Source organism: Epinephelus fuscoguttatus, linkage group LG22 (assembly GCF_011397635.1).
Source record: "Epinephelus fuscoguttatus linkage group LG22, E.fuscoguttatus.final_Chr_v1".
Classification (NCBI taxonomy): Eukaryota; Metazoa; Chordata; class Actinopteri; order Perciformes; family Serranidae; genus Epinephelus; species Epinephelus fuscoguttatus.
In genome coordinates this window covers 34,331,624-34,359,283 of record NC_064773.1, presented here as the reverse complement: position 1 = coordinate 34,359,283, position 27,660 = coordinate 34,331,624, and the positions used below count along the sequence as shown (strand labels likewise).

Below are 27,660 nucleotides of genomic sequence, written 5' to 3'. Positions count from 1 at the left end.
GTCGTTCACTGGTGACCACACATTATGCCTAACGACTGTTGCTCACCAGTGGCCCCACTCACTCCTAACGACTGTCGTTCCCTAGTGTGACTCACCTGACCCAAACAATGGTCCAGTGAAACTCCACTAACGAAGTATTGTCTTATGAGGGTGGTGGGTGTACACCTCCACAGAGGTTAAAAACCTGAGTCTTACTCCACTGTTTGTCAGACTAGTGAGGACTAGTCAGACCGATGCGTTGAGAACTGATGAAGCCGCTTGGATAAGAGGCGAAACGTCTTCTAGACAAAATCAAAGTCCAGTTCCCTACGATTTAATTGTTGCCAAAAAGTAAACAACAAGGCGATTCCCTCTATAGTCTGGCTGGACGGATGAATCATGGCCTTGTAGAAGATTATGTTTGTTTCTTTTAGTTGGCGAGAATGTGTCGCCGCAAACGCAACAAATATCCACTAACTTTGACGGCGTTTTCTGCGAGCACGGCTGAGCCATTTTGTACCGCTACACGCATTTCTAGTGGGACTATGTTTACAAGCACAAGAGTTCAGCGAGCCACCGAAGGACCACCCTGCAGATTTACTATTAGTTCTGCAACGTAGGGAGTTTTTTTAAACTCTGAAATTGTATCCGCCCATCTAAAACACAAAATCAGGGAGAAAGTCATCAGTCTTTAGTTAAGCAAAGCATCTAAAGACTGACTTGTGAGTCTACGTTTACAGGGGCAGGGTGGTTATGTCTAAAATCAATGCACATGCCCTTTGTTTTTGTGACATTTAGTTCCAAAAAGGCTTCATTGCACCACTTTAATATGAATAAGTAAATACTGTATTTACTACAGGGACTTTGGCATTTCCTGTCAGATACAGACTTAAAAAAACTTGCTTTACTTGACCAGAACAGGCAAATTCACTGTGTTTGAGTTCTGTCATGCTTTAACTGTGGTAAAAAGCTAGGCAGCCCTTCCATGATTGAAAGCATTTGCATTTACACTGACATGACACACATTTGGTGGCCACCGATTGATTGATTGATTGATTATTCAAGTATTAACAAATGTTATTATTCAGGCTATTCTTAGCGATTACCAAACAGCCTCAGGTGCATTAGCACCATACTCTGGAATCGAGCAACTGATTTGCACACAGCCTGGTATGCAATCAGAGTTGTTGAACAAAAATGCATAAATGTGGCTGAGTAGGGCAAGATAATATTCGGCAGGGTTGTGTTTTGGGTCTGTTATGTTTGCACATGTTACTCTCTCGGTACTGCCCTCCCTTGCTCCTCACCAGTGGTTGAGCGCACCTGCTCTTAAAAAGGTAAGGGTACTTTGCCAATTTTCAACCAGATTTGTATCAAAACAATGTTGGTATTAAGTGTAAATGAACTTTGTTACTCTTCCTTGCATCTAACCAGTGCCTAGATATCCCTTCTTGCCCCCCGGTGAAAACTCTGCTGGATAACACAATTTACGTAATCTAGCGAAGTTTGGTTGGCTCTCAGGCTGTTGCTCAAACTACAGGTGGTACTTCTGCATTTTTTGTATTGCCCACCACCCATGCTGCCATTGTGGACAAAAAGAGGATAGAAACAGATCAAGAGACAGACCCGTCCCTCTCTGGTGGCTCTCTCTCTCAAATCTGGACCGAAATCTTATCAAACCTTAAAACTAGGCAGCGCTGATTGAATAGATCAAGATTATGTTACTGCATTGCCTAGTTCTTGCCTACAATGTTTTTAGAAACATATTTTACGTTGTGTTTAGCTGCAATAGCAAGAGTTTGTAAACAGGAAGTGGGTGCCATACTGTTTTCTGCACATTAAAAATAGAGGCTGAAAAAACTGACATTAAAGTAAAACTAGGTAGAGCTGATCAAATATAAACCAAGATTCTGTTACTGAGTTGCCCATTTTTTGCCTCAAGTCTTTGCCACAAACATGTTTTAGCACACTGTTCAACTGTAAGAGCTTGAGATCATATCTTGCCAGCCAGCCATCATTGTTTCAAAGAAATGTTTACATTATGTCACCAACTAGCAGGAGTGTTTATTGTACAGGTGTGGGGCAGTGCATTTTGGTAGCTGTAGATTTTCTCCCTCTTGAGCAAAAGAGTCCTTTTTCTCAGTTTTCTGGCTCTAATTAGTGGTTCTGTAGCACCAATTTTACAAGCATTTGCATCTATTTACCTGTATTTTTAAGTGGTGACTTAATAGCGTATGCTGAAGTTTGCTTGATTTAGAAGTTGAACTGAAGTTGTACTTTGCCTGTGTAAGTCACTCTCCTCTTCTGTTCTGTAAAGTAGTTTTCAGTTTGTCTTTGAGCCTTGGTTTTAACATTTTATCTACTGTTCACAAATTCCTTTATTTTTGCTTATACTCTGCTTCTATGATTCTTGTTTCCCAGTTTAATTTTGTTGTTATTCCCCAGATCCCCTGGGCTTAATCGGGGAATGAAACATTCACAATAATTTTTTCATTTTCATCAATATCAATATTTATCATATGTTGATACAGTGATATATTGATAATGCTGCCAGTTTGAGGACTATACTAATAATGACTGAATTAGTTATTATCAATAGTTAACCTTTAGAATATTGTCAATTTAACATATAAAATAGAATAACCTTTAGAATACTGTCAATTTAACGTATAAAATAGAATAACAGTAAGTGTGCATACATGTCCAAAAGTGGGTCGCAGGTCCATTCTGAATGGACCACAAGTGACTTGTGAATATGTCAAGTTTGTAAAAAACACTTGCATGCAATGGATTTCTGGTGCATAGCTTTTATTTCAAAGTGCCATTTCCTGCTGTAGATCAATTGACTAATGGGCAGCTACTTAACAGAAATGGCAAACTAGCTTGACAACATAGCCAAACCAAGTATGATGAAGAATATATTAAACTGTGTGAGCCTTGAACAAACGACTAAGGAGAAATCTGGACCGGCTGGGAACCACTGGTTTAGAATATATTTTGAAATAAAAGATGAGTTTATTCCTTCAGTCCAAGTGGATGTTTGTGTCAAATTTGAAGAAATTCCCTCACAGTTTTGAGCTATCACATTCACAAAAATGAGAGACAAGGTCATAGTGACCTTGACCTTTGACCACCAAAAACTAATCACTTCATTGTTGAGTCCATGCGGACATTTGTGCAAAATTTGAAGAAATTTCTTTTAGGCGTTCTTGAGATATCATGTTCACAAGGATAGGATGTATGTATGTATGTACGGACTGACAGACAACACAAAAACATAATGCATCTGGCCACGGCTATCAGCACAAAAGCATGTTGCTCCTCCTCCTCTTTTATAATGGCATTTGCTAGAATCTACTGCAGCCGCTGGAAACAACCTTTCGAGCCGAGTAGTCTCCAACACAACTGTCAAATCAGCACTACCTAGTTTGAAAGTTCGATTGCAGTTCATGAGCAGCGACTGACCGCTGTGATTGATTGTTTTCGTTCACGAACGATAAAACCATTAGAAGCACAATGTGGAGGCTGAAGAACATGATGTTTTTCACAGACTGTCTCGTGTGCTGCTGTGTGGATATAGCGACAATTTCAGCAAATATGACAAAATGTTACTTTATATAAGTTATCAACTACAGCCTTAATGGAAACTAGAGCCCTTACAGCAGCAATGTTTCAGAGACTCTCTAGGGACAGCTATGGTGTACAAGAAAAGGGTCATGTGACCATGTGGGGTTGCCAAAATAGCACAAGTGCTAGCAAGCTTTTCCACTGGCTCAGACCATCTTTGGCCCAAAAACCGAGCACAGAATTAGTTCAGGCAAGACACGATGTCAAACTTAGCTCATGTCCATAGCTACTTTAGCTGATCTCAAGCAGCTCAATCAACTGATAGGTCAGCTGACTGATGGAAGGGAGTCAGCTGATAGATCACATGATTCCCTTCTATGCAACTAATTGACAAATCTCATTCAGGGCACCGTATTTGCACTACTTTGGCCTGCTTATTGTTGCTGCTTCCTCTGCAGGCTGTTTCACAACCCACTTCCACTCTAGCGTTTCCTTTTCATGTTGTGTCTGAATCAATGTCATTGATGCTTGCACTATTCGGTTCTCAGGGGGTCTTTGTTGCTGCTCTCCCTGCCTAGGTTTTCCATGTAGGCACACAGAAGGGCAGGAGGTTTGTGCTCTCTGCTTTAAGGCTTTCCACGTATGCACATGGAAGGGCAGGAGGGAGGTTTGCTCTCTCTGCCTTAAAGGGGAACTAATTTTTTTTCAACCTGGGCCCTATTTTCCAATCTACTTTTGTTTAAATGAGTTTTAGGATGTTCAATATTTGACATTTCTCCAGTACGAAGCTCGGGCTGACCTGTCTGCAAATGATAGGGCACTAAGACAACGTCAAAATACATCTACTAAAAGTGCATTTTTTTCCACACAAATGGGCTCGGATTATTAGTATAATTATCCGACAACATAACGGAAAGGAGAAATGAACGTCTGTGTTTACCTTTAGCTGGATTCGGACATGTTCCTCTGCCCGTTGCTGCTACCTCTCTCTCCTCGTCCGCTCTTCAATTTCAATGAGCTCTGCGTCCATGTATGTCCATGTATTCCGTGTTCAAATAAATACAGATGGTCATCAAATTCAAATGGCTCATCCAGATCCAGTTGGTCAAAATCAGGTAAACATTCGGACATGTTTGTTGCGGCAAGTCAAAACGCTCACTCAGAGAGTGAAAGTCTGGCTCTGAAATCTCACGACTTGTGAGATTTGAGTTGTTGCAGGAAGTTACCACTGGAGTGACCTTACAAACGCGAGGAGTTACTCTGTTTGGAGTAGTCATGGCTGAATTTTTACCCGATTTTGACCAAGTGGATCTGGATGCTATTTGAATTTGATGACCGTCCGTATTTATTTGAACAGAGTACACGGACGCAGAGCTCATTGAAATTGAAGAGTGAACGAGGAGAGAGAGGGAGCAACAACAGGCAGAGGAACATGTCCGTTATCCAGCTAAAGGTAAACAGATATTGAACATCCTATCACTCATTTAGACAAAAGTAGTTTGGAAAATAGGGCCCAGGTTGAAAAAAAAACATTAGTTCCCCTTTCAGGCTTTTCATGTAGGCACATGGAGGGGAAAGGTGTGCCATCTCTGCCTTGGGGTTTCCATGTAGGTACATGGAACAGGGCCATACCGCCAAATATTATATCAAAAATAGAAATAAAGTTCTTTGATTAGAGTGGTCCTCATTGAATTACTTTTAATGTACAGTCAGCAAGGCTACTTTAAGTAGGCCTTTGGCTGATCCATGACCCTCGCCTCCTGCATTGCTTCCTTTGACCTGTAATGCATCATGTCTATGACCCGTCTGCCAGCTCCTCATACCCTTCAGCATAATAAGATCCAACACAGTGCTAGAATCAAGATGAGGAGAAGGCTTTGCAGTGCAAAGTGTAAAAGCTAAGGCCCCATGACTGGATGACAAAAACATATTCAGAGACCTACAGATATTTGGGCTTTGATTGCATAAATCCCAAAAGAAAATGATGTATACTGTACTTCTGTTAAGACTTACTGACTGAATGTTCTGAAACTGTGCACACGTCAGAGTTTGCCTGGTCGGGGGTGTAGAGAAGGTCTGTCCCGAGGGGGGAGTTGAAGTGCAAGATACCACCCCATTACAAGGGGCCTGCTTCCCTGACTCAGTTACTGGCATCTGTGAACACCAAGAAAGGTTGAAAGTTATACTTAAAGCATTGGCAACACTTCACATTTGTACTTGGTCTGATGACATGGCCAAGAATGCTCATTTACATGAGGATGGCTCTTCTCCTCTAGACTGACTGAGATGGTCGACTCCATGTGGTACAGCGGTGGTGAAGGAAACTTCTGTCTTTCAGCCAATGGCAGTGGCTTCTGCAGAGACAAGACAGCATCAACCACTTAGAAATGCAGGGTTAAAATTATGCTGCATCTTACAGCCAATGTGCCACTTCTCACATGAGGTAGGTCCTTTGAGGAAAGCTTCAGGTCACAGGTCTCCAGGCACTGATCCCCATTTGCCAGACTGCCTTTGCGCTCCGTAAGCCTGGTAGGAAGTGGGGTGGACTGAGCAAGGGAATGAGGGTAAGATGATGGCAAGCCTATGTTATTACAATTTTGATCACAACTGACTTATCACAGGAAGAAAAATATGACAGCTTACATGCATTGCTTTGGGCAGGACATCAACTGGGCTTCTCAAGTCTGTGTGACCTGGTTAGATGTGGAAAAAATATAAATGAGTAGCTTGTGGAGGTGTCTTGTCAACAAAAAATGTAAATTCACTGCTGCAGAGTCTTGTTTAGACATCTCACCAAAACACCAATGCATTATGGTGAGTGGACTGAACAAGAGGTTATACTTAGGAGCAGTGGTGCTTTAAGCTAAATTCTAACATAGGTGTGCTATTATACTCATTATACTGGCCAAACATTTGCATACTGGTATTGCTGATATGTTAACCATGTTCACCACCTTAGTTTAGCATGTACATTTGACCTTGGATATACTGGTTTGACAAAACAATCCCAACTCAAAGACCCGTACCAGCTTGTCCCTCTGCATGCTTAGCTTTATATTAGGGCTGTCAAACCATTAATTTTATAATCATGATTAATCACTGAATTTCAGGGGATCTTCTCGGCAGATGCCACATAGAAGTGGTATATACATCATCTGAAAGCTGGAATCCTGAAGATTAATTTAAAAATGCAGTTTTCCTAGTCATAAATCTGTAATAAACATTGCATGCAAAAAAGTGCATAGTTTGTGCCCAAAGCTGTACAATATTAACATGAGAAGCCATTTTCATCAAGATATCTTGAGGTGAGAGGTCAAGGGACCTCTGTGGAAAATGGCCACGCTGTTTTTCTCACACCAAAATTTTGGGCGTGTTCGGAATTGCACACTGTTTTTTTTTTTTTTGGGTATGTACTGCAGCTGCTCTTAAAAAGTACATACTGATGCATACAGTATTTTCTCATACCATTATGCCCAGACCCTCTAGCTTTTATATCCGTTACCTTAGAGATAAACAAACACCACTCATGGAATATTTTATTTATTTTATGTTTTGTGATTGACAGTGCTTCGCAATTTGAGCTCAGTCCCATGTGGATATTTGCGAGTGGGGTCTTCTCACAGAGTGCCGTCCGGAGTTCCTCATTTCCATAAGCGATATAGCTCATTTTAACCGTTAGTACAGTACAGCTCAGGTGTTTAAACCCATCTGAAAATCTTTGAGATGTGTTTTGCTGTGGTTCTATGGCATGAGTGTGGTTGAAAAACGGCTTCAATTAAATGTTCCTTTTATAAGTTACTGCCTCGCTACAATATGACAAATTTTATGATGTGAACTTAAAGTGAGCTGTATTTGACACACTAAATCTTTATTTTGGCATACTATATAGTATAGTAATATGGGTACTGGAACCCAAAGTTAGCCTAAATTAGGAGCTTTACTTAGCCTCCTTGCTGAGAAGCTAGCAAAACCACTGGATTCCTTAGGTCTCCTAGTGTCATATGATACCAGTATCATCACTCTGGCTTTAAAACTCAGCCATCGATAGCCTCTGGAAGACAAGCAGCTGTAAAAATACCAGCATGCAATTAACGCGATAAAAAAAAAAAAAAAAAAAAAAAAACACGTTCCATTCATTGCTTATTGGAAGTAACTGATTCACTGCACAAAACATGCTGGAATACCTATGACACAGGCCAGGCTGGCAGCGTGACAAGAGGGCGGGACAATTTGAAAAATTCAAACGGTGCTCACATCAAGACAGCCAATCAAACTGCTACCGTAACCAACTTGCGATGCAGGGCAGACGTGATTTTAGGCAAATTGGTCATGCATGGTGGGCATGTACCCTTACATTTGGACCTTGATTTCAGCACGAGAAATGGGTTAACAGCCCTAATAGTTATACTACTGACTATAGTGTTGAAAGACAGACGGCGGCGAAAACAGCAGCACGTGATTAACGCGATTTAACCCCCCCCCCCCAAAAAAAAAAAAAAAAAAAGAAACGGATTATGTTCAGACCTTATTCGGATCATGATTAATGCATAAGCGCTCACAGCCCTAGTTTCAACCAAATGATGTTGGGCCTGTACCATGAAGCAAGGTTGGGGGTCATTACCAGGCTTTCTAGCTCCCTTTTACCCAGGGTGGATCACTATGGTAACTTGCTCCAGAGCAGATTAACTTCTGAAATTCAGATCAAAACCTTTCAACAGCCCAACCACTGACCAATAAGGTCATTGGAAAACCTCAGTCATCTATCCTACAAAATCCTGACACAGAAAAGAGAAAAAGAGCAACAGATGTGTCTAGGTCAGTCGGAATGATTTTGCTGTTCTAGGCTTTTCATGTATCCATTTTGGTTTTGAAGCACGGTGTCTAACAAATGGGACAGTTTACTGCATAAAATGATGACATGAAGCAATAACTTCAATTTTTTCTTTAAAAAGGGGAACACCTAAATTAAGAATTCCAATTGGTTATCTCCATGGCCTAACAAAGTTCATCATCATTTGCTAACGTGAGCTTCTCTCTCCAAAAGCCAGAAACCAGAGAAGTAAGTCTCAACCTTGTGACGTCATCAAGTATTAAAGGGAAATTTCGGTTTATTTCAACCTGTCTCCTATCGTCCTAAATTAGTTTCAAGTGACTAGTGACATAGAAATAATAGTTAGCATGTTAGCCATTAGCCTTGATACAGCCGGGGCGCATAGTAGCGTCAGACCTGTTAAAACGTAAGTCAAAGGGCAACCTTCAAGTGCAAAGTTAGTCCACTAAACAAGTTTTTTTTCCACAAAGACCGCCTCATATCGTTAGGATAAATGTCAGAGAACATATAGAAAACAACATGTAAACAAGTTGTCTTATCTTACTGGTGTGGTGCCATGTTTGTTTACCATTTAGCTCTGCTTTCCAAAGCGTGGCCAAAATATCGCGAGAACAAGCAGCGATCTCATACCTAGAGTCTAGAGCTGCTCCATAGATAATGAATGGTACCGTGATTTTGTTGACCCAAATACCATTTTGTCTTCTTCTTTATACCTAAATTAGCATTATTTTATTGTAGTGTTCTCAGTTCTGAAACAGAAAATGTACTCATATCCTCACAACATTTATCTGGGTGCTCTTAGCAACCTCAAAAAGTTTCAAGCAAGTCCCAAGTCACTGTCCCAAATCAAGCAAGTCAACTTGAGTCCCTGCTATAAGTCAAGCAAGTCAAGTCATTGCTCAGGTCAAGCAAGCCACAAGTCATGTAGTCATTTTTAATGCAAAAGCATTTCATGGTTTGAGCTTAATAAATGTGAGGATTTTTTTTGCTGCTTTTGCTTTTTATTGTTTAATAATTTTTATGTTGAGGTTTGAACCGTTAGTTGGACAAAACAAACATTATGAAGGTGTCACTTTGGGCTCTGGGTAATTGTGATGGACATTTCTCATATTTTCAGCACTTTTTCTTGCTGTCAACGGGGTACTGAAGTTCTGCTATTGTAATCAATTGCCACTTTTCTGCCCAGAAGTGACTGCTGTTAATGCAACATTACGGTGATTCCTTACTAACCTTGTAACCTTACTTAAATGGTTCGAATATAATAAGAAGCTGCAGTAACACTAGAAATAAGTTTCAATACATAGTGATCAGAATGGGTTCGTACAAAGTCATCAGGGATTTCATAACATTAGAAGGGTCCTCAACATAACCCACTCTCAAAATAATACCAGGGATACAGCGCTGTTATCTCTAGATGTCAGACAAGTGTTTGATAGAATCGAGTGGCCTTATTTGTTCAATTTGCTACCAAGATATGGACTTGGAAAATTTCTGAAATGGATAGAATTATTGAACACCAACCTTACAGCACGTGTAATGACGAATAACAATTTATCAAGCCCGATAACGTTAGAGAGGTCAACCCGTCAGGGCTGTCCTCTCTCGCCATTACTGTTCATTTTGGCCATTGAGCCTTTAGCCATGTCCATTAGAGCTGAAGCCAATTTGTCGGGTATAACAATCGCAGACCATGAACATAGGATATCGTTGTATGCAGACAATGTGATTATTTTTTGTCAAACTTATCAGACAGTGTCCAGACATTATTACATTTAATTAATAAATTTGGTCAGTTTTCTGGGTACAGTATTAATACTGCAAAATCTTCTATACTTTTCTTGAACAAAGATGAAAGAATTAATCCAGTTATATGTACACCTTTTTTTAATGCGAGGGAGGGCTTTACATATCTTGGAATTAAGATTACCCCCCAAATTAATACAGTTGTTACAGGAAATTATGACCCGTTGATGAGAGAGGTACAAGACTCACTTGAAAAATGGATAACAACGCCAATATCAATGATTGGCCGGATCAACTTCATTAAGATGACTATCTTGCTGAAATTTTTATATCTGTTTCAATCACTCCCAACACCACTGCCAAAATCCTTTTTTTAAAGAAATTAATAGTGTATTTTGTAGGTTTATCTGGAACAACAGAAAATCTAGACTCAGACTCAGATTATTGTATCTGCCATATGATAGGGGTGGATTACAGATGCCCAGTTTACAGTGGTATTACTGGGCCGCTCAGCTGTGCAGCGCTATGTTTTATTTTGTCACACAATCTCTTCCAGCATGGGTTTATATTGAACAGGCATCAATATCTAAGTTGTCATTAAGCCTATATTTATATTCAGCAGATTTTAAAACCTTAAAGAAAAAAACAACAAATCCCTTCCTTAAAAACTATTGATATATGGTTTAAAGCTCACAGACATATTGGTGATACACCCCCCATCTCTCAATTTTCACCTATTTGGGATAATGCGCAGTTCACTCCTGGCAGGGCAGATGGTGGTTTTCGGGCTTGGGCTGACAGGAGAGTGCAAAAAATTGGGAGACTTATATGTTCAGGGCACTTTAGTAACATTTAACAACCTTTGTTTGAAATATTCAATTCCAAAGCACTTCATCTCATCAAAGCGCCGCCAGGCTACACAGGAGTCGCCGCTGTCCTGCCTTGAGGGTATTGTGTTAAATAAAACACATGCATGGGAAACGGCAAATTTCTATACTATTACAGCACTTGTCTTGCACGACAAGGAATCTAGTCATGATAGGAGGGCATGGAGTTTAGATATTAAGGAAGATATTGAAGAAGCTGAGTGGGCAACAGCTTGTTTAAAAGCTCAATCACAAACCATTACACTCGAATGACACTACTGCAACACAAGTGTCTAATGAGGACATACATAACCCCTGAGAAATTTAATAAATGGTCCCCTGTCATTCCAGATACATGTGTGAAATGTTTGACTGAGAAAGGTACTTTAATTCATTGTGTATGGGAATGTCCTAAGTTTTTTGGAAAATGGTTGTCTGCACTCTAGGTAAAATCACAGGTATCCAGGTACCCTGCTTAGCAAAACTTTGTATTTTAGGGATATATCCAGATAACTTTTCTTTTAACTCTAAGTGTAAGACCCTGATCAACTTTGGCCTCCTGCAGGCCAGGAGGATGGTTGCACTATCTTGGAGAGCGACTGAAGTATCTTCTACACAGTCCTGGATTAGAGAGATGGCAATGTGTGTTACATTAGAAAAGCTAACCTACTGTATGTAATTAGGGGTAAAGCGCAAGAATTTGAAGAGGTGTGGGCACCTTTAATGGACTTTCTCAAGGAACAATAGATTATACTTATTTGTAAGGTTACTGTGTGACAACTTTTTTTTTTAAATTTTGTTTTATTTTTATTTATTTATGTTTTTTTGTGTGTGTATGCAGCGAGGTCAGTTTGCATCTCACTGTGCAATTAGTGTGGTATGTGTCGATGTGTTTTGTATGTTCCTATTAAAAATCAATTAAAAAACATTGTTTAAAAAAAAAAAAGAAAGAAGTTTCAATTATGTTACATTTAGATGTGTCCCGATCAAGTATTTTTGCCCCCGATCTCAATCAGAGTAATACTGAAAATCTGCCGATACCGAGTCCTGAGCCTATACTTCTGTTTTCCTAGATAATAAAGCTGCACAGTGCCCACTTTAAGTACTCTAAAGTTATTAAACTCAATCCAGTGTAGGCCTGTATGCTTGACAGTTAAATAGCTCTGCAATGCATTAAAAAAAATCCCTGCATCTAAGCTGTTCTGTAAAGTTTTTTTATTTTTATTTTTTTTTTTACAAAATAAGGTATAAAATTAAAAGCCCTCTCTTTAATCTTTTTGGCCTTGTCACTGTCTCGAGGGAATGTCCCTTTAACAGAGTATCCACCAATGTTTGTTGCTGTGGTGCAGCCTGTGTCTGAGACACTTGAATCAGCTGTGTTTCACTGAGTGTTTACTTTCATTGTCTGGAATTCTTTTGTGTGGATTTATTAAGGATTTACTCTTATTTGCTTTTTGCTCGTGGGGCTTTTACAAAGTTTGCAGTGGCGCAGTGTGTGGTTGTCATCAGCTCTACGCTGTCTGTCTCTGCCGTCTCCTCCCCGAGCAGGGCCATGAAACACTATGCACCAATAATGGCAAACAAGAGGTTTCTTACACTGAGCTGAAATGAAGTGCTCATAACTCCAGTAAAAAACAACAACTTATTCTGCTTATTGCGTTCATTTATGGTGTGTGTTTCGCTGTGGGCAGCGAAAAACATACAAACAAACAAATAAACAAACAAAACAAAAAAAACTGACACAGCATAGTATAGCAAGATTTTGCATGGCAACATTTTATCGATACATGGCAGCCAAGTATCGATCCTTTATTATATACATTACTAAATTTTGTGAATACACATTTTAATGCAACTTTTGGTACTATAATAATAATAATATAATTGCTTTTTTCGGTCCACTAGATGGTACTAATGTTTTTTTTCCTGGTGAGGTCAGCAGAGGTCTCAGTCAGCTGCATTTGGCAGGAAGTTCATCAAAACAAAGATGGAGGCACCACAGAAAGAAATCAGAAATGCGCCTTATGCATTAAATTTAAACATCTAGACTTATTTGGGATTTTTTGACACAGAAGGAAAGAAGGACTTGGATATGACACATGTGATCTGCAAGCCGCATCATATGAGAATAAAATACTCTGGCAATACTACAAACATGAGGGCTTACCTCACACACCACCATCCAGGGATAACATTAGTTGCTGATGACCAAGTGAATGATAAACCCCATTTGCAAAAAAAAAAAAAAAAAAAAATCAACCAACACTGGACACACTTAGCTTGAAGCTCTCTGAGTTGGATGGTAGTTAAGAAAATAACTCAGTCCATCACCTACTTCATATGCAAAGACCTGCATCCATACAAACAAAGGTTTTATTACATGCTGAAAACATTGGAACTCAGGTATATGACTCAGTCGAACATCTGACCTAAGTATTGTGATAATATTGTATCATGGGTCCTCTGGTGATTCCCATCCCTACTACAGCCTAATAATGCCATTTCATCTCATCTCATTTGAGACATCCATGCCTTGGAGACATGATTTTAAGCATTTATGGCTGAAGCAAACTGAGTGCTGGCCCCTCCCGGTCTCGATGCAATTAAGAGTTAATAGTCATTTGGATTATCAGAAATTAATGCCACACACATTGTTAGTGCTAGGCTTGCTACTTAAATCTAGTGAAATTATAATGACCATGCCTGCTAACAAAACAGACAAAGCACGCTTTTGGCCATGCAGCAGCTAACCCCAGTCTAATTAATGTTTTAATAATCCTATTCTATAATCAGCAACCTTATGCCCCTAATAGAGAAGTAAAGCTGTCCATCATTAGTTAACTTTCATTTCAATCCTACTATTATCCTATTATCTAAAGCACACATTACCTTAACTTTGCATGTGAGGTACTGGTGCAAAAGGCCCAACATGACCAGTGGAGGTTACAGCCATCATCAGCTATCGGTTCTGCCTACCTCACCGAGAAGTTGCTGGTGACCTTCTATTGCGCCACCATTGAGAGCATTCTAACATACTGCATCTCAGTATGGTTCACCCACTGCACCGAGGCAGACCGGAAGAGGCTCCAGAGAGTGGTCAAGATGGCGCCGAAGATAATCGGCTGCCCCCTCCCCTCTCTGAAGGACATTCACACGTCCCGCTGCCTCAGCAGAGCTGAGGGAATCATCAGAGACAGCACCCATCTTGCTTAACACCTGTTTGTCCTGCTGCCTACTGGCAGACGTTACAGGTCCATCAGACCATCAGTCATCAGTAACTTAACATGACTCCTACACAGCTGAAGATAACCATAAACTGTAAAATAAAGCAGATATGTCAAGTACAAACAGGGTCGCAGTAGAGAAATTAAACTTCAAGATTCAGTTAGATGCTTCACAAAGCTGAGAGCTGAGCACACAAATTTAAAACCTCTTTCTCTCTGCTCTCCCTCACAGACATGAGTTGAGTCTTGCTTGGGGGGATGTCAGGGATTGGCTGCGATCAGCGAGATATCACTGCTAACCCAGTGGAAGTGGTCAGGGGTGCTTTTTTTGCCCGACTCCAGAGATGGTCCATCATTGGGCATGGCAAATGACACGCTTAAACTGACAATGAAACAGAAATCTGTGCAACATAATTTGGCCAAAAGTGCCAATGAAAAAAGCTCTATATGTGATACGGTTTAAAGCTCCAGAAAAAGCTAGTGAGTGGATCTAAGTTGCAATTGCCTTGCCAAATTACATAGCTTGTTGACTTGTTCCAAGTTACCCAAAGGAGATGACGATCCAGACGGCCGTCTCTTCATACTGGGGTGGCCATTAGTAGGGGAGATCTCGCCGTCAAGAAGAGAGTCCTGAACACAACAGGATTATTTTTTTAACCTTCAACCATCTTAAACACTTGCAAATATTCAAATCATTGTTTCATCTTTTACAGGATGGTTGATAAGATTTTAATGGATTTGCAAACAGCCAAACTCCACCTGCATAAAACTGAAGGAGCCGTGGATCTTTGTCATGAGGTCCTCTAGATGCTGCTTCCTAAGGACAGGGTCTTTGGGTAAGGCAGATGGAGAGTTGAATACCTCCACAGGCATATCCGTTTGAACTGCCTGTTAGGGGTAGGATGGCTTAAGTCATTGTTTGATGAATGGAATAAAAGCAAAACGTGCATTTTTTTCCTACAGTGTCCCTGACTACCAAGGTTAGATCTGTAGGGACACTGTTGTATGCAGTAGTCAGAAGGGCGAGAATAGTTTGCAAATTGTTTACAGTAGAGATGTCTGTAGATTTGAAACTACTCGTTTGGTACTCACCGACTTGGCATGTTGCTCTCCTTTGGCTCTCCTCTCTCTTCTCTGGGGAAAACATCATGTATGAATTATCGTGTGGGCACCAATAACATCCTGTTCATTGCAAAAATCAGTCCAGCTCCCCAGTTTGCAGTTTAAAAAAAAAAAAAAAAAAAAAAAAAGGCACAGACTCCTATTTCTTTCCCCTTGTAAGTTTATCTTGAAGAATAACTGTACAGTATGACCTATACAGTGGCAAATTTGGGCACTCCTGGACAAAATGTTGTTTACTGTGAGTAGTTAAGTGGAAGATGACATGATTTCCAAAAGAAATGAAATTAAAGATGACACATTTCATCAATATTTTCAGCAAGATTATTTTTTTAATTTCAATCTTTTACAGTTCCAAAAAACCAAAAAGGGCCTAAAGCAAAAGTTTGGTCAATACTTATCGCCCCCTTTGGCAAGTATTGCAGCTTCTAAGAACTTTTTGTAACCAGCTACAGTAATCTTTCAGTTCTTGTTTTGGGGTTTTTCATCCATTCTTCCTGCAAAAGGCTTCTAGCTCTGAGATTTTTGGGCTATCTTGCATGCACTGCTCTTTTGAGGTCTATCCACAGATTTTTAATGATGTTTAGGTCTAGGGACTGTGAGGGCCATGGGAAAATAGCTTGCTTCTCTTGAGTTAGTCCATTGTGGATTTTGAGGTGTATTCAGAATCACTGTCCTGTTGCAGATTTTGAGGTGTGTTTAGGATCACTGTGCTGTTGCAGAGGCCATCCTCACTTTATCTTCAACTTTTTTTTTTTTTTTACAGATGGTGTGATGTTTGCTTCCAGAATTTGCTGGAATTTAACTGAATCCATTCTTCTCTCTACCCGTGAAATGTCTCCGACTCCACCGGCTGCAACACAAGCCCAAAGCATGATCAATCCACCCCCATGTTTAACTGTTAAACATGGAGGTGGTTTGATCATGGTTTGGGCTTGTGACAGGTGTTCTTTTCTTGAAATTTTGCACCTTTTTTTTCTCCAAACATAACTTTTCTAATTGCATTCAAAAAGTTTTTGGAAACAGAAGTTTGCAAAGGGACATCCAAACAAGGCTGATGCTTTTTGGAAACGGGATCTGACACTGAATTTTGTGGTGAGGACACAGGAAAGGCTTTCTTCTGATGACTCTTCCATGATGGTCACATTTGTGCAGATGTCACTGCACAGTTTAACAGTGCACCATCACTCGAGTGTCTGATAAATCCTTCTGCAGGTCTTTTGCAGTCAAATGGGGGTTCTGATTTACCTTTCTAACAATCCTACAAGCAGTTCTCTTGGAAGGTTTTCTTGGTCTCCCAAACCTCAACCACTAATCACCTACATTAATCTTGCTTAAAATATTAAAAGCGTGTTTCATCTCTAACTTCATGCCTTTTGGAGATCAGTTAATCTCCTACTTACTTAACAATTACAGTATGAGGTGGTCACATGACCCTAACAAAGATGGCAGCTTAAGAGAGAGGCTCTAGTTCACTGTGCACAAACATCGTTTTATTCCCTAGACTGGCTTGAATCCCAGGAATCAATTATGGATTATGGATTTGAAGTATGGAAGTGTCAATTATGTCAGCATCTCATACGACGAAGGAAAGTAACATTTTCACTCGAGCTTGCAAATCGGCTACTTACAAGCACCTGTACAAGTGAACACAAACAAGATGGCCAATATGGCAGATGTGCTAGCAGAGGTAAAGTCCCTCCATTCAGTTAAGCGTGAAGGGGAGAGAGAGAGGGGTAATGACATGCAGCAAAGGCCACAGGCTGGAGTCAAACCCAGACCGCTGTGGCAACAACCTTATACATGGGGTGCCTGCTCTATCCACTAAGCCACCAACGCCCCCTACTACTTGATTTTGTTTGGGAAATGTTGCCAAAGTGGCTGGGACTCAGCCCAGACCAGTCTCCAGTACTGGAAAGGGTACATCGCACCCTGGCACCACTAAAGCCTAACCAACACAGAGCAGTGCTTATTCGCTTCTGGAAATTTCAGGAGAGGGAGGCCGTTTATCGTCTCTCATCACAGAAGAATATGCTGCGCAACGGGGCACAAATCACCTTTGTGCAGGATCTCTCAGTGGAAACGATCCAAAGACAACAACGCAGCCAGAAAGTTGTTGACAAAATGTGAACATTCCGGGAACTACAACTCAATCCTTGTAAGATCAGAGCAGTCCATGATGAGAAGGTATTCCTCTTCTCTATGCCGAGGGAGGCAGAGGAATTTCATTGTGAAACTGAACCTAAAGGATAAACTTTGCTGTACACAGATGATACCGGTGACGGAGCTTGATTACCAGGACTGGTGGTGTGAGTATTACTAGGGCTGTCACAATAACAACTTTTGCTGGGTGATTAATTGCATCAGAAATGATTGTGATAAGCAATAATATTGCGTAATATTGTGCTTTTAAGACCATTTTTATTATTTGTTGTAATTTTGTTGTTTTTAGACTATTTTTTAAAAACTAATATAATGATAATTAAAGCATAATGATGCAAGTACACCCTTTTAAAAGAGAAAAACATTTATTTAACAAGAATATTTAGAAATGTAAAAAAAGAAAATTTAAATATACGAAATGACACGTAAAAATACCGAAATAAATAAAGACCTTATAAATACAAAAAAATAGATCGTCAGTCTCTCACTCTCAGGTGTGCAGTTAAGTTGGTCATAGTCACTCTTTTGCTGAGATGGTTTTAGAACAAACCCGGCACACCGGCTTGTCCAAATTACTGGGCTCCCCTCTGTCCTTTGGTTTAAATCCAAAATACTCCCACACAGGGGCGTGGCATTTGGTTTAGGAACAAGTTCCATGTCTCTCTTACGCTCAACTCTTTTTTCTTTTCCGCCTCATCTCCCCCTCACGCAGATCGCACTGTGTGTGTGTGTGTGTGTGGATGACAAGAGTTTTTCCTCTGTTCATTACGCTAATGAACCAACTCACCTGGCTGCCAGACGATGCATGGCAGTGAACACTCTTGTCGTCCAGTCTCTTTGGTGGAGAGAGACAAGGAAAACAAACATGCATGGATATGGCAATTCATCGCGGCCGGAAAAGTTACCATTTTCCTTTAAATTTACCATGCAATTAACCGACTTATCGCATATTGCGACGGGCCTAACTATTACAAATGACCTGGTATAATTAGACTGAAAGAAATATAAAACATATTGTATATTAATAATGATTAATGATTCCTTCCTCACTCTGATTCTGATAAAGAGGTTATAATTAAGAGAATGTATTATCTGCTTCCAGCTAACTTCCTTCAAAAGAAGGACAAAACGGAGGGGTAGGGGATTTTTTTTTTTTTCCCCAATTTGAGTAAGAACACGGGTACACTGGCCAGGTTTATAGCACTTCATTTGAGGAAGTGCTCAGGGTAGGGGGGAAAGAAGATATCTGGACAATGTTCTGTGTTAATAGGTGTTTTTTGTTTTTTTTTTTTGCTGATTTTTCATATCAGCAGTGCATTTATTTAATACTTTATCTATTTAGTTGTTTTTCTCCAACTAGACATGACTACATCTTATCTAAAAATTAAAACACAAATGTCAGCTGGAATGTTAGGGGGCTGAGAGAAATAGCCAAAATAAAATAAGTTTTAAATAGAATTAAGCAACTTAAGTCCCAAATGGTTTTCTTTGCAATAGACATTTAACAGCTGCAAAAATTGCTAGATTACAAAAAAGATGGCCGGGTTTGGTCTTTGGTCTTGCCCCATACAATAATCATGCTTGGGGTGTGCTCACACAAATCTGTGTTGTTCCAAATCGCTAATGTTATATTGATCAATCTGGTAGATACGTCATTCAGGGTAACATATCCACACTCAAAATGGATCTGGTTTTGTATTTGATGAATCCAATATTTTTTCAGAATTTGTTCCTCACTCTGTCTATGTTGCAAGCTACGTACATTATAGGTGGTGATTTTACCTGCACTTTAGTGCCTACAAAAGATCGTTCAACTAACCTTGACTCTACTCACATACAGACAAGGAAAATATTGCTGCAGTCCTGTAAAGATTTGAATTTTGTTGAAATATGGAGGAAACTGCACCCAGATGAAACTGAATACTCCTGTTATTCAAGCAAATATGAAGCCCACTTGTGTATTTATTATTTGGTCTCTTTTGGACTTTTGACTAAAATTGAAGAATGTTGCTATATAAGTGATCATGCAGGTGTATTGTTAAATTTGCATATTGCTAAATTTAGTCACAGCTCTAGGAGATGGACATTCCCAGTTGAATTGAAACAGGACACAGTTTATAAATTTTGTTGAGGGACGGATTGACAATTATTTTGAAATAAATCTTGATTAAACTAATGTTGGGATTCACTGGACCACAGATGATTTGTCATTGGTGCAGATCTAAACTGGACATGTAAAAAGGTTTTTCCTCCGGGTCTTGCCATCTGAAATGGTGAAAGACCGCATGTTCGTTGTTCTTCAAACAAAAGGACAACTATTTGGGAGTCATCTCCACAGGGTGCATCATTGTCACACCTAAATGAGAAACCAGTCTTCAAACCTGATTGGGCACTACTGACAGTGACATGTCCCTCTGTGATGTCATCAAGCAAACTTAAGGAGAAACTTATACTCTCCGATGGCTCTTGCCCCTGAACCATTGAAGGGGGCACTTGCTCTTAGACTCTCTTGCTCCTGAACCTCCACAGGAGGTAGAACACAGGAGGGCCTGCTACGCCCTTCCCCCGTTCTTACTTCTGTATGCTCACAGCAGGAGCAGAACCTGGAGACCAGAAAAGTTAGTGGGCCAAACATAAGGTTTGCAATTAACTTTCCAGCAACAAGGAGAACCAAGTTGAGTTAGCACGCCAACATCTAACTCTGCAAGGGCACCAAGAGACTGGTCTCCTTGGATCTGCAACTTTCGGAACAAGTACACAACAAAGACTGCTTCTGGAACCACAGCTCTTTCCAGCCTTCATCTGCCGGCTAACAAAAGCAGCACAAAGCAACGCCTCCATCCATTCAAGGATTGTAATGTAACAACTGGGCATAGCATTATTACAGTTGTACAGGCTAAGCTTAGCTAAGGTTAAGACTGTTTAACTTTGTCAATTGTGTGTTAATGTTGTTCAATGAGTCATTGCTGTGATTGTTTGCAGTTAGGTTATTGGGTTTGCTAATGCTAATGCTTAAGTTTGCTAATGCTTTGCATAGACAGAGTCTTGCATACAACTAAACATCCTCTGTACTAAAGCAGACCCTTTGCAACACATCATATACTCACAAATTGGCTTTCAACACACTCAAAGTTCCTGCTTCTTTTCCTTTGTCCTGACCACACTGTCAGGCAAACCTCCCCAGATCTGGAGCCATCTCTGATTCGGCCATCTTGTAGTTTTCTGTTGTCAGCCATTTTGTTTTGTAGGCCAGATGGCCCTTGACACACAAACATAGAATTCTTGTGTTTTGTTGCTTTGCTTTCTTTATGAATAAATATATTTGGAATCATACCTGCTGTCTGTTTAATATTGCACAAGAGTGAATGAATAGTCAACCTCTGCTATGTCAAGAACTCTGAAAACCTTCAGCCTTTATTATTAATTTGGTAACTTTGGTTATAGCTATCAATTTAATTCCTAATCAAAATTCCAAACTGATAGTTTGGTGAATTTTATGAGACTGATATCATTAAAGAGGCAACAGATAGGATTAGTTTTTTTTTCACTTGGCGCCACCTAGCGTCAGTGGTGTTGCGTCGCACTGTCGCAACGACCAAATTGACCGTGGGGATCAGAGATAATCAATAAAATGTAGGCTGTAAAGCCACCAGTATACCTCTATGTATATGTAGAATGAGAAGGTGTGTTGACACTCTACTAAATAAATGAGTAAAGAGACAGAGCAACCATTAAATGGGAAACAAAGTTCAGTGTTCACTTAGCTGGGCGTAACTTAGCTGGGCGATGTCCGTCGATAGCTGCCTCCGTGAGAAGAGCACAGAAGGAAGGAAGGGGGGTATCACTGTCCAAGGGCTGCCGTAGAATGGCAACGAGGATGTCAGCCGACCAACACTCGCTACCCGGTTCCTGGTTGGGGTGATTTGTGATGCCGGCCAGCTAGAAATTAACTAGCAGCCAGTACAGTACAGTCCTCTCTCGTCTAGCTAACATTTAGCCGTGTTACTTGCTGATCCATTAGAAAGAAAGCTAGCTGGACATCGGTTTTGAAGCCTCTTTGCTCACGGAGCTCCCTCCAACACCTGACTGAGGTTTTCCTCTTTTTTAAAATCACTTTCCTTTTTGCTCTTCTTTGCCTCCTTAGACAGAGGAGCTCGTTTCTTTTGCCAGGCCGTTTTTTCACTTGTCTCCAAACTTTGTCCGTCTGCCATTGTACTCATGACTCATCTATCTCATGCCCAACTCCTCATAAGGACTCGCTCCAGTCCCTGATTGGCTGACCGACCATTTTTGCAATACATGACGCGTTTCCTGCCATAAAGCAGATTTTTTTTCCCGCGAAATTTCGGCACCGGTGGCAGAAGCTTATTGCACAGCCACTAAGTAACCTATGTAAACGCTGATAGTCTGATTTTACTGTGGCCACTACCCTGTGCAACCCACATTATTTTCATAATGATATATTTAGGAAAAGATGCTATCTGTGGCCTCTAACTGGCTATTATTTTCCCTTTTCGGGAATCGTGCCAGACAAGGTGAATTAATGAAAATGAAGTCACATTATTTACAATTAATAATAATAATAATAATAATAACAATAATAATAATAACAATAATAATAATAACATTGTTATTGTTATTATTATTATTATTATTATTTCCAATAGCCATTTTGATACAACAAATGCTACCCCGCGTTAAGGCTTAGATCCCAGCACTAATGTGTAAGAAGGGGCATTCAAGGTGTAACATTGGAAAATTGTTGCTGGAACAAGACTTGGATAATGATTATAACCAATTACAAATCAAGAGACAAAAAATAAGTTATTGATGGATAAAGTTGTATAAAGTTTGATGTGGCTTAAACAATTCTCATATGATCAAGGAGAAAAATGTAGTAAGTTATTGGCTTGGCAACTTCAGAAAAAAACAATCAGACAGGGCAATTAATACCATCATGACACCTAAGGGGAACCTAACCTTGGACCCACTGGAGATCGATAATTGTTTTAGCGATTTTAATGAGTTTTTCCTATACATCAGAGTGTTAAGATTATTTAGAGTCAAAATTCATTTTTTATTTAATCAGTTGCAATTTCAGACTTTGTAAGATAGCAAACAGCAAAAATGAGACTTCAGTCTAACAAAGGAATTAGCAGAGGCTGTCCAAAGTATGCAGACTGGGAAAGCACCAGGTTTTCCCATCAAATGTTTTAATTTGTTTGAGGAAAAACTTCTGGTCTCACTTCAGGCTTTGTATGAGGAATCTTATACAAAAGGAATACTTTCACCATCATCAGGTGCTGACAATGAGGTGCCTGACTGGCAACTCATTGTCAGCACCTGTGAGGATGGGCCCTGCTAAAGTGGTCAGCTGGCAAGAATCGGCATGCCACGCTTGACTGATCTGTATAGGGCCTGTGCAATAGGGCAACTTCAAGCCGGTGTTCCACAAAACCAACTTGCGGCATTATTTGGAGTGAGCCCTAGTACCATCTGCAAACTGAAGGCAAAGTTCCATATAATGGAGGATGTCAGAGACAGGCCGCGAAGTGGGTGTCCCAAGAAGACAACACCCCAAGAAGACCGTTTCCTCATCCTGTCAGCGCTTAAGAACCGTAGGCAGTTTTCTACAGATTTTCAGTCAAGGTTTGCAGGATGATATGGTTGACGGCTCTCTGCCCAGACAATCCAGAACAGACTGCACGCAGCCAATCTCCACTGTCATAGGGCTGCCAGGAGGCCTGCCATGACTGCCATTCACCGTCAGGCCTGTTTGCGCTGGTGTCAGCAACATGTGTACTGGAACCTGAACATGTGGAGTAACATTATTTTCAGCGATGAGTCCAGATTCTGCCTACGGCAGTTAGATCTTAGGGTCAAAGTGTGAAGAAGAATGCTTTGCTGATTGCTGCACCGATAGAGTAACACCTTTGGTGGAGACAATGTGATGGTGTGAGGTGGCATCTCCCTTACTGGAAAACAGAGGCTGGTCATCATTGGAGGCAATCTCAATGCAGAGAAAAAGATGAAATTCTGTAACCAGTGGCAATCCCATATCTCCACAGCCTGGACTGAACTCTACCCTCCAAGATGAAAATGCTTGCCCCCACAGAACGGGGTTTATCAGAGAATACCTCCAGAATTTGGTGTGGAGAGGACGGAATGGCCTGCCAGTAGTCCTGACCTCAACCCCATTGAACACTTGTGGCATCAGCTTGGGCGTGCTGTTTGTGCCAGAGTGACCAACACAACCACGTTGACTGACTTGGAGGAGGTGCCAGGCTGTTGTGGCTGTGTATGGTTCTTCCACACGCTACTAAGGCTCCCGTTTGTTAAATGAATATATTATTAAATTGCCAATATGTCTCGTTTCTTCAGACTTCAATCATCCAATCCACCAAACAAGAGTCAACAGCAAAAAAATAAAAAAAGCTGTTTGGTATTGGCAGAGAAGATTTGGCAAATTTTTCAAGGGCGCAACCCACATACTCAGCTCTGCTGCTCATCTCACAAATGCACATTCTTTACAAATGTGGCACCATTTAAAAAAGGGAAATAAACAGGTTTTCCAATGGTATAAGATTTATTGTGAAGAAGCATTGTTACAACACAGAAATAATCTACAAACACAAATTTCCTTGCTTTCTGTGTTTAGTTTATGTAGGGATTAAAATTAGTCCTGAGATGAAACAATTGGTTTCTTTAAACTATGACTCACTGCTAAACAGGGTGAGGGAGATGCTAAACCATATGCCTATTTATGAGATTGGTTGCATAAACATAATTACAATGCTAGTCTCACATAAAATTTTACAGCTCTTTCAGTCACTCCCACTGCTTCAGCTTTTTCACAGCATTAATGATTTGTTGAGCAAATTCATCTGGAATAATAAAAAGGCCAGACTCCAACTAAGGTTATTATGCTTACCATAAGAAAGAGGGGGGGAACTTCCTCTTAAGTTTTATTTATTAAGTGTCAAAAAGCTATTTTAGCAGACAAAGAACCACATTCTTAAAAGCACCATCTCAGTGTGGTAATCTGCACACCAACATGTTAGTGATACACCTGCATTGTCACAGTTGTTTTATACCTGGAGAGCAGATTGTGGATTCAAGATATGGTTTAATAAAAAGGTGTAGAGAAAATTTCAGATTTATATGTGGAAGGCAACTTGCTGTCAGATATCCAACTCTGAAAAATATAACCTTAAAATACTGAGAGCGTAATGGTTTCATATTATCTACACAGACAATTGTTTTCTGTATCTCCATTGTCTAAAGTTGAGGAATTAACTTTATGCCACATAAAAGGTAGAGGTTAATTTTCTTTGTTCTATGAGCTATTGTTAACATATCCAAGAGATTTCATCCTTCAAAAAGCCAGAGGCATGGAAAGTTGATATAAAAGGAGGACATTCATGAAGCAGACTAAAATGGCTTGTTTTAAGTCCCAAAACCAGTCTATTAACACAAATTAGACTTGCACCGATTTCTTGAGCCAATCCCGATTTCTGATTTGCAGAGTGTCTGAATGGCCATTGACGATTTTGGCCGATTCCGATATCATTTTTTTCAAACCACTTTACAGCACACAAGATATTGCAATATTTTCTATCTTTACTTTATTAGAATGCCCTATTTTAGCCTGGCAGGTGTTGCGTACTGCAAACTTGTTATCCTCCTCAGACACTTAAAAAAAATTCCATACGGCCGACATGGTGTACTATAGGCCACCTGTATGAAAGCCCTTAGCGCTGTGGACGCGCCCGCCAGTAAGTGGGCGGACATGCGTATCTTCGGCACGCAGACATGCGCCTCGTCAGTTTCAAGCGGCACAGTGCAGCAAGTTTAACATGGACAATAAACAACTTTCTCCTTCTCTTTTGATGTGTGTGCATGACTGATGAAGGTGAGAAGCTGCCCATATTTAAAGATTGTATATGCATGTAAGAATTGAGTGTAAAGCTATTTTTCCTGTTGTTTATTTCAGAACCACACACATACACACTTGTTGTGAACCTCCTGCATTGAAAACTAAAGTATCCTCTCGAACTGGATTCTCTGGCCGGAATCATTTACTCCATAGTTGCCCTACCCAAACCAGACACACGCACATGTGCGTGCGCGGTGCTGATGTTACATGATGTCAATCATGTGGTGTGCCGGGAATTTGACCGGCGTTTTTAAAATCGGCATATTTTAGACTGACCGGCCAGTCACAGGTCATGGCCGATCACGAAAATCGGCCCAATTCCGGACACTGCCGATTAATCGGTACAAGTTTAATACAAATTGAAGCTATTACAATACGAATGGCTAATGCAAACCTATTTTACACCTAGCAGATAAAGTCGGTTGTTCCCTAATATTCCAGATATCTGTGTGAAGTGTAGAGAAAAAAAAAAGGTCCATCAATTCATCATTTGTGGGAGTGTACAAAGCTACAGCAATTCTGGAAGAGTGTGATAGAATGTTTAAGCCTCATAATTGGAAAAGAAGTTCCTTTTTGTGCGCAACTCTGTATATTGGGAATACACCCTGAGGACTTTGTTGTAATTTTGCAGCAGTTGCTGCTTATTGATTTTGGACTTTTATAAGCCAGAGGGATAATTATACTTTTATGAAAGAATGTGGATACACCTTCCATTAGAATGTGGACAATGGAATTGATAGCCTGTCAAGCTTTGGAGAGACTGACGTATTTTCTAAAAAAGAAGGACAAGAACTTTGTTCGTTTTAGGAGCCCTTATATGGACTTCTTGGAAACTCATGATTTTGAAAAATTTGAAGCTTTTGGCAAATTATGCACTGCTGTGATTATGATTTTATGTTATGTCCTGTATTTATTTATGTACCAATATTTATTCTTATTTAGTCTTCTTCTCCTTCTTATTATTATTAATAACAATAATACTAACAATACTAACAATAACAATTATAATTCTAATTATCATTAATTTCTTCTTGCCAGGGTTGGGGATATTATACTCCTTTTCTTTGCTGAAATGTAACTGTTCACATTCACAAACTAAATAAAAAAAAAAAAAGATAGTTTAAAAAATATTGACAGTAAAAAAATTCTAACTAATGTAACTATACAGTATGACCTACAGTGGTGGAAAAAAGTTTTCGGACACCCCATGCATTTGTGAAATATTGCATTAAGAATCACTCTTAGGTCTTCAAGTGCAATTTCTTTTAGTACAGTCACAGCCAAAATACTAAATAAATCCTAAAAAAGCCATTCAAAACTTAAAATTGATTGGTTCCATAAAAATACATAAGAAATTTTGAGTATTTGGTCATTTTGGTACCAGTGATGAAGGTCGTTCTTTTTATTAAAAGACACAATTTTTGTTGCCAAGCTTCGTGTCTACAGAAAGCCAGCACATTTGAAAGTTCTTCAGACACAAAAATGGCTAAAACAAGGAACCTAACGCAGGAAACACGCCTGAAGATAAAGATTCTCAGCCAGGAAGGGTACAGCTGCCGCCAGATAGCCAGGAAGTGCAGATGCAGTCCTTCAGCAGTTGGATACACTCTGCAGAAATACAGACGAAGCAACAGCTTGGAAGACAAACCGAGATCTGGGCGTCCAAGGGTTTCTTCAGCAAGAAATGACCGCATCCTGATCCGCATGTGCAGGCAAAACCGCCGAATGACATCACAGGAGCTTCAGCAGCAGTGGTCAAACCAAACTGGTGTCCAGTGTTCCACCCGCACTGTACGTGGCTGACTTTTAGATCATGGCTTAAGGTCCTACAAGGCTATCAAGAAGCCCCTGATCAATGAGAGACAGAGGTTAGCCCGGCGTCATTGGGCCCAGGCACACAATAACTGGACAGCCAGGAAGTGGAAGAAGATTTTGTGGTCAGATGAGTCCAGTTTCCAGCTTTATCTTCCTCCTACTAATGTGAGGGTACGCAGAAGGACAGGTGAAGCATTATCTCCAGCATGTACAGTACCTACTGTCAAGCATGGTGGAGGCAGTATCATGGTTTGGGGATGCATGAGTGCTGCTGGTGTTGGTCATCTCATTGTCTGTGATGGCACATTGAACTCTACCATGTATTGTACCATTCTCGAAACCCACATGCTCCCTTCTGTGCGTGCACTGTTCTGTCGAGGTAAAAACTGGATGTTTCAACAAGAACTTGGCTGCAGG

General features: G+C 40.2%; 1 protein-coding gene across 3 annotated transcripts in view; it reads right to left on the bottom strand.

Annotated features, from left to right (window-relative positions):
* caprin2 (caprin family member 2) overlaps positions 1 to 27,660 on the bottom strand; it is an 83,936-nt gene that overhangs the window by 12,773 nt on the left and 43,503 nt on the right. For 2 of the 3 annotated variants that reach the window (XM_049567064.1, XM_049567065.1), the window contains 7 exons: positions 15,303 to 15,344; positions 14,970 to 15,098; positions 14,756 to 14,840; positions 6,190 to 6,239; positions 5,985 to 6,092; positions 5,799 to 5,900; positions 5,560 to 5,700 (listed from right to left, as the gene is read on the bottom strand). In XM_049567064.1, the coding sequence (XP_049423021.1) occupies positions 5,560 to 5,700; positions 5,799 to 5,900; positions 5,985 to 6,092; positions 6,190 to 6,239; positions 14,756 to 14,840; positions 14,970 to 15,098; positions 15,303 to 15,344 (657 nt within the window). Of the gene's footprint in view, positions 1 to 5,559; positions 5,701 to 5,798; positions 5,901 to 5,984; positions 6,093 to 6,189; positions 6,240 to 14,728; positions 14,841 to 14,969; positions 15,099 to 15,302; positions 15,345 to 27,660 lie in introns of all 3 variants that reach the window. The other variant, XM_049567063.1, reaches the window with a different exon arrangement.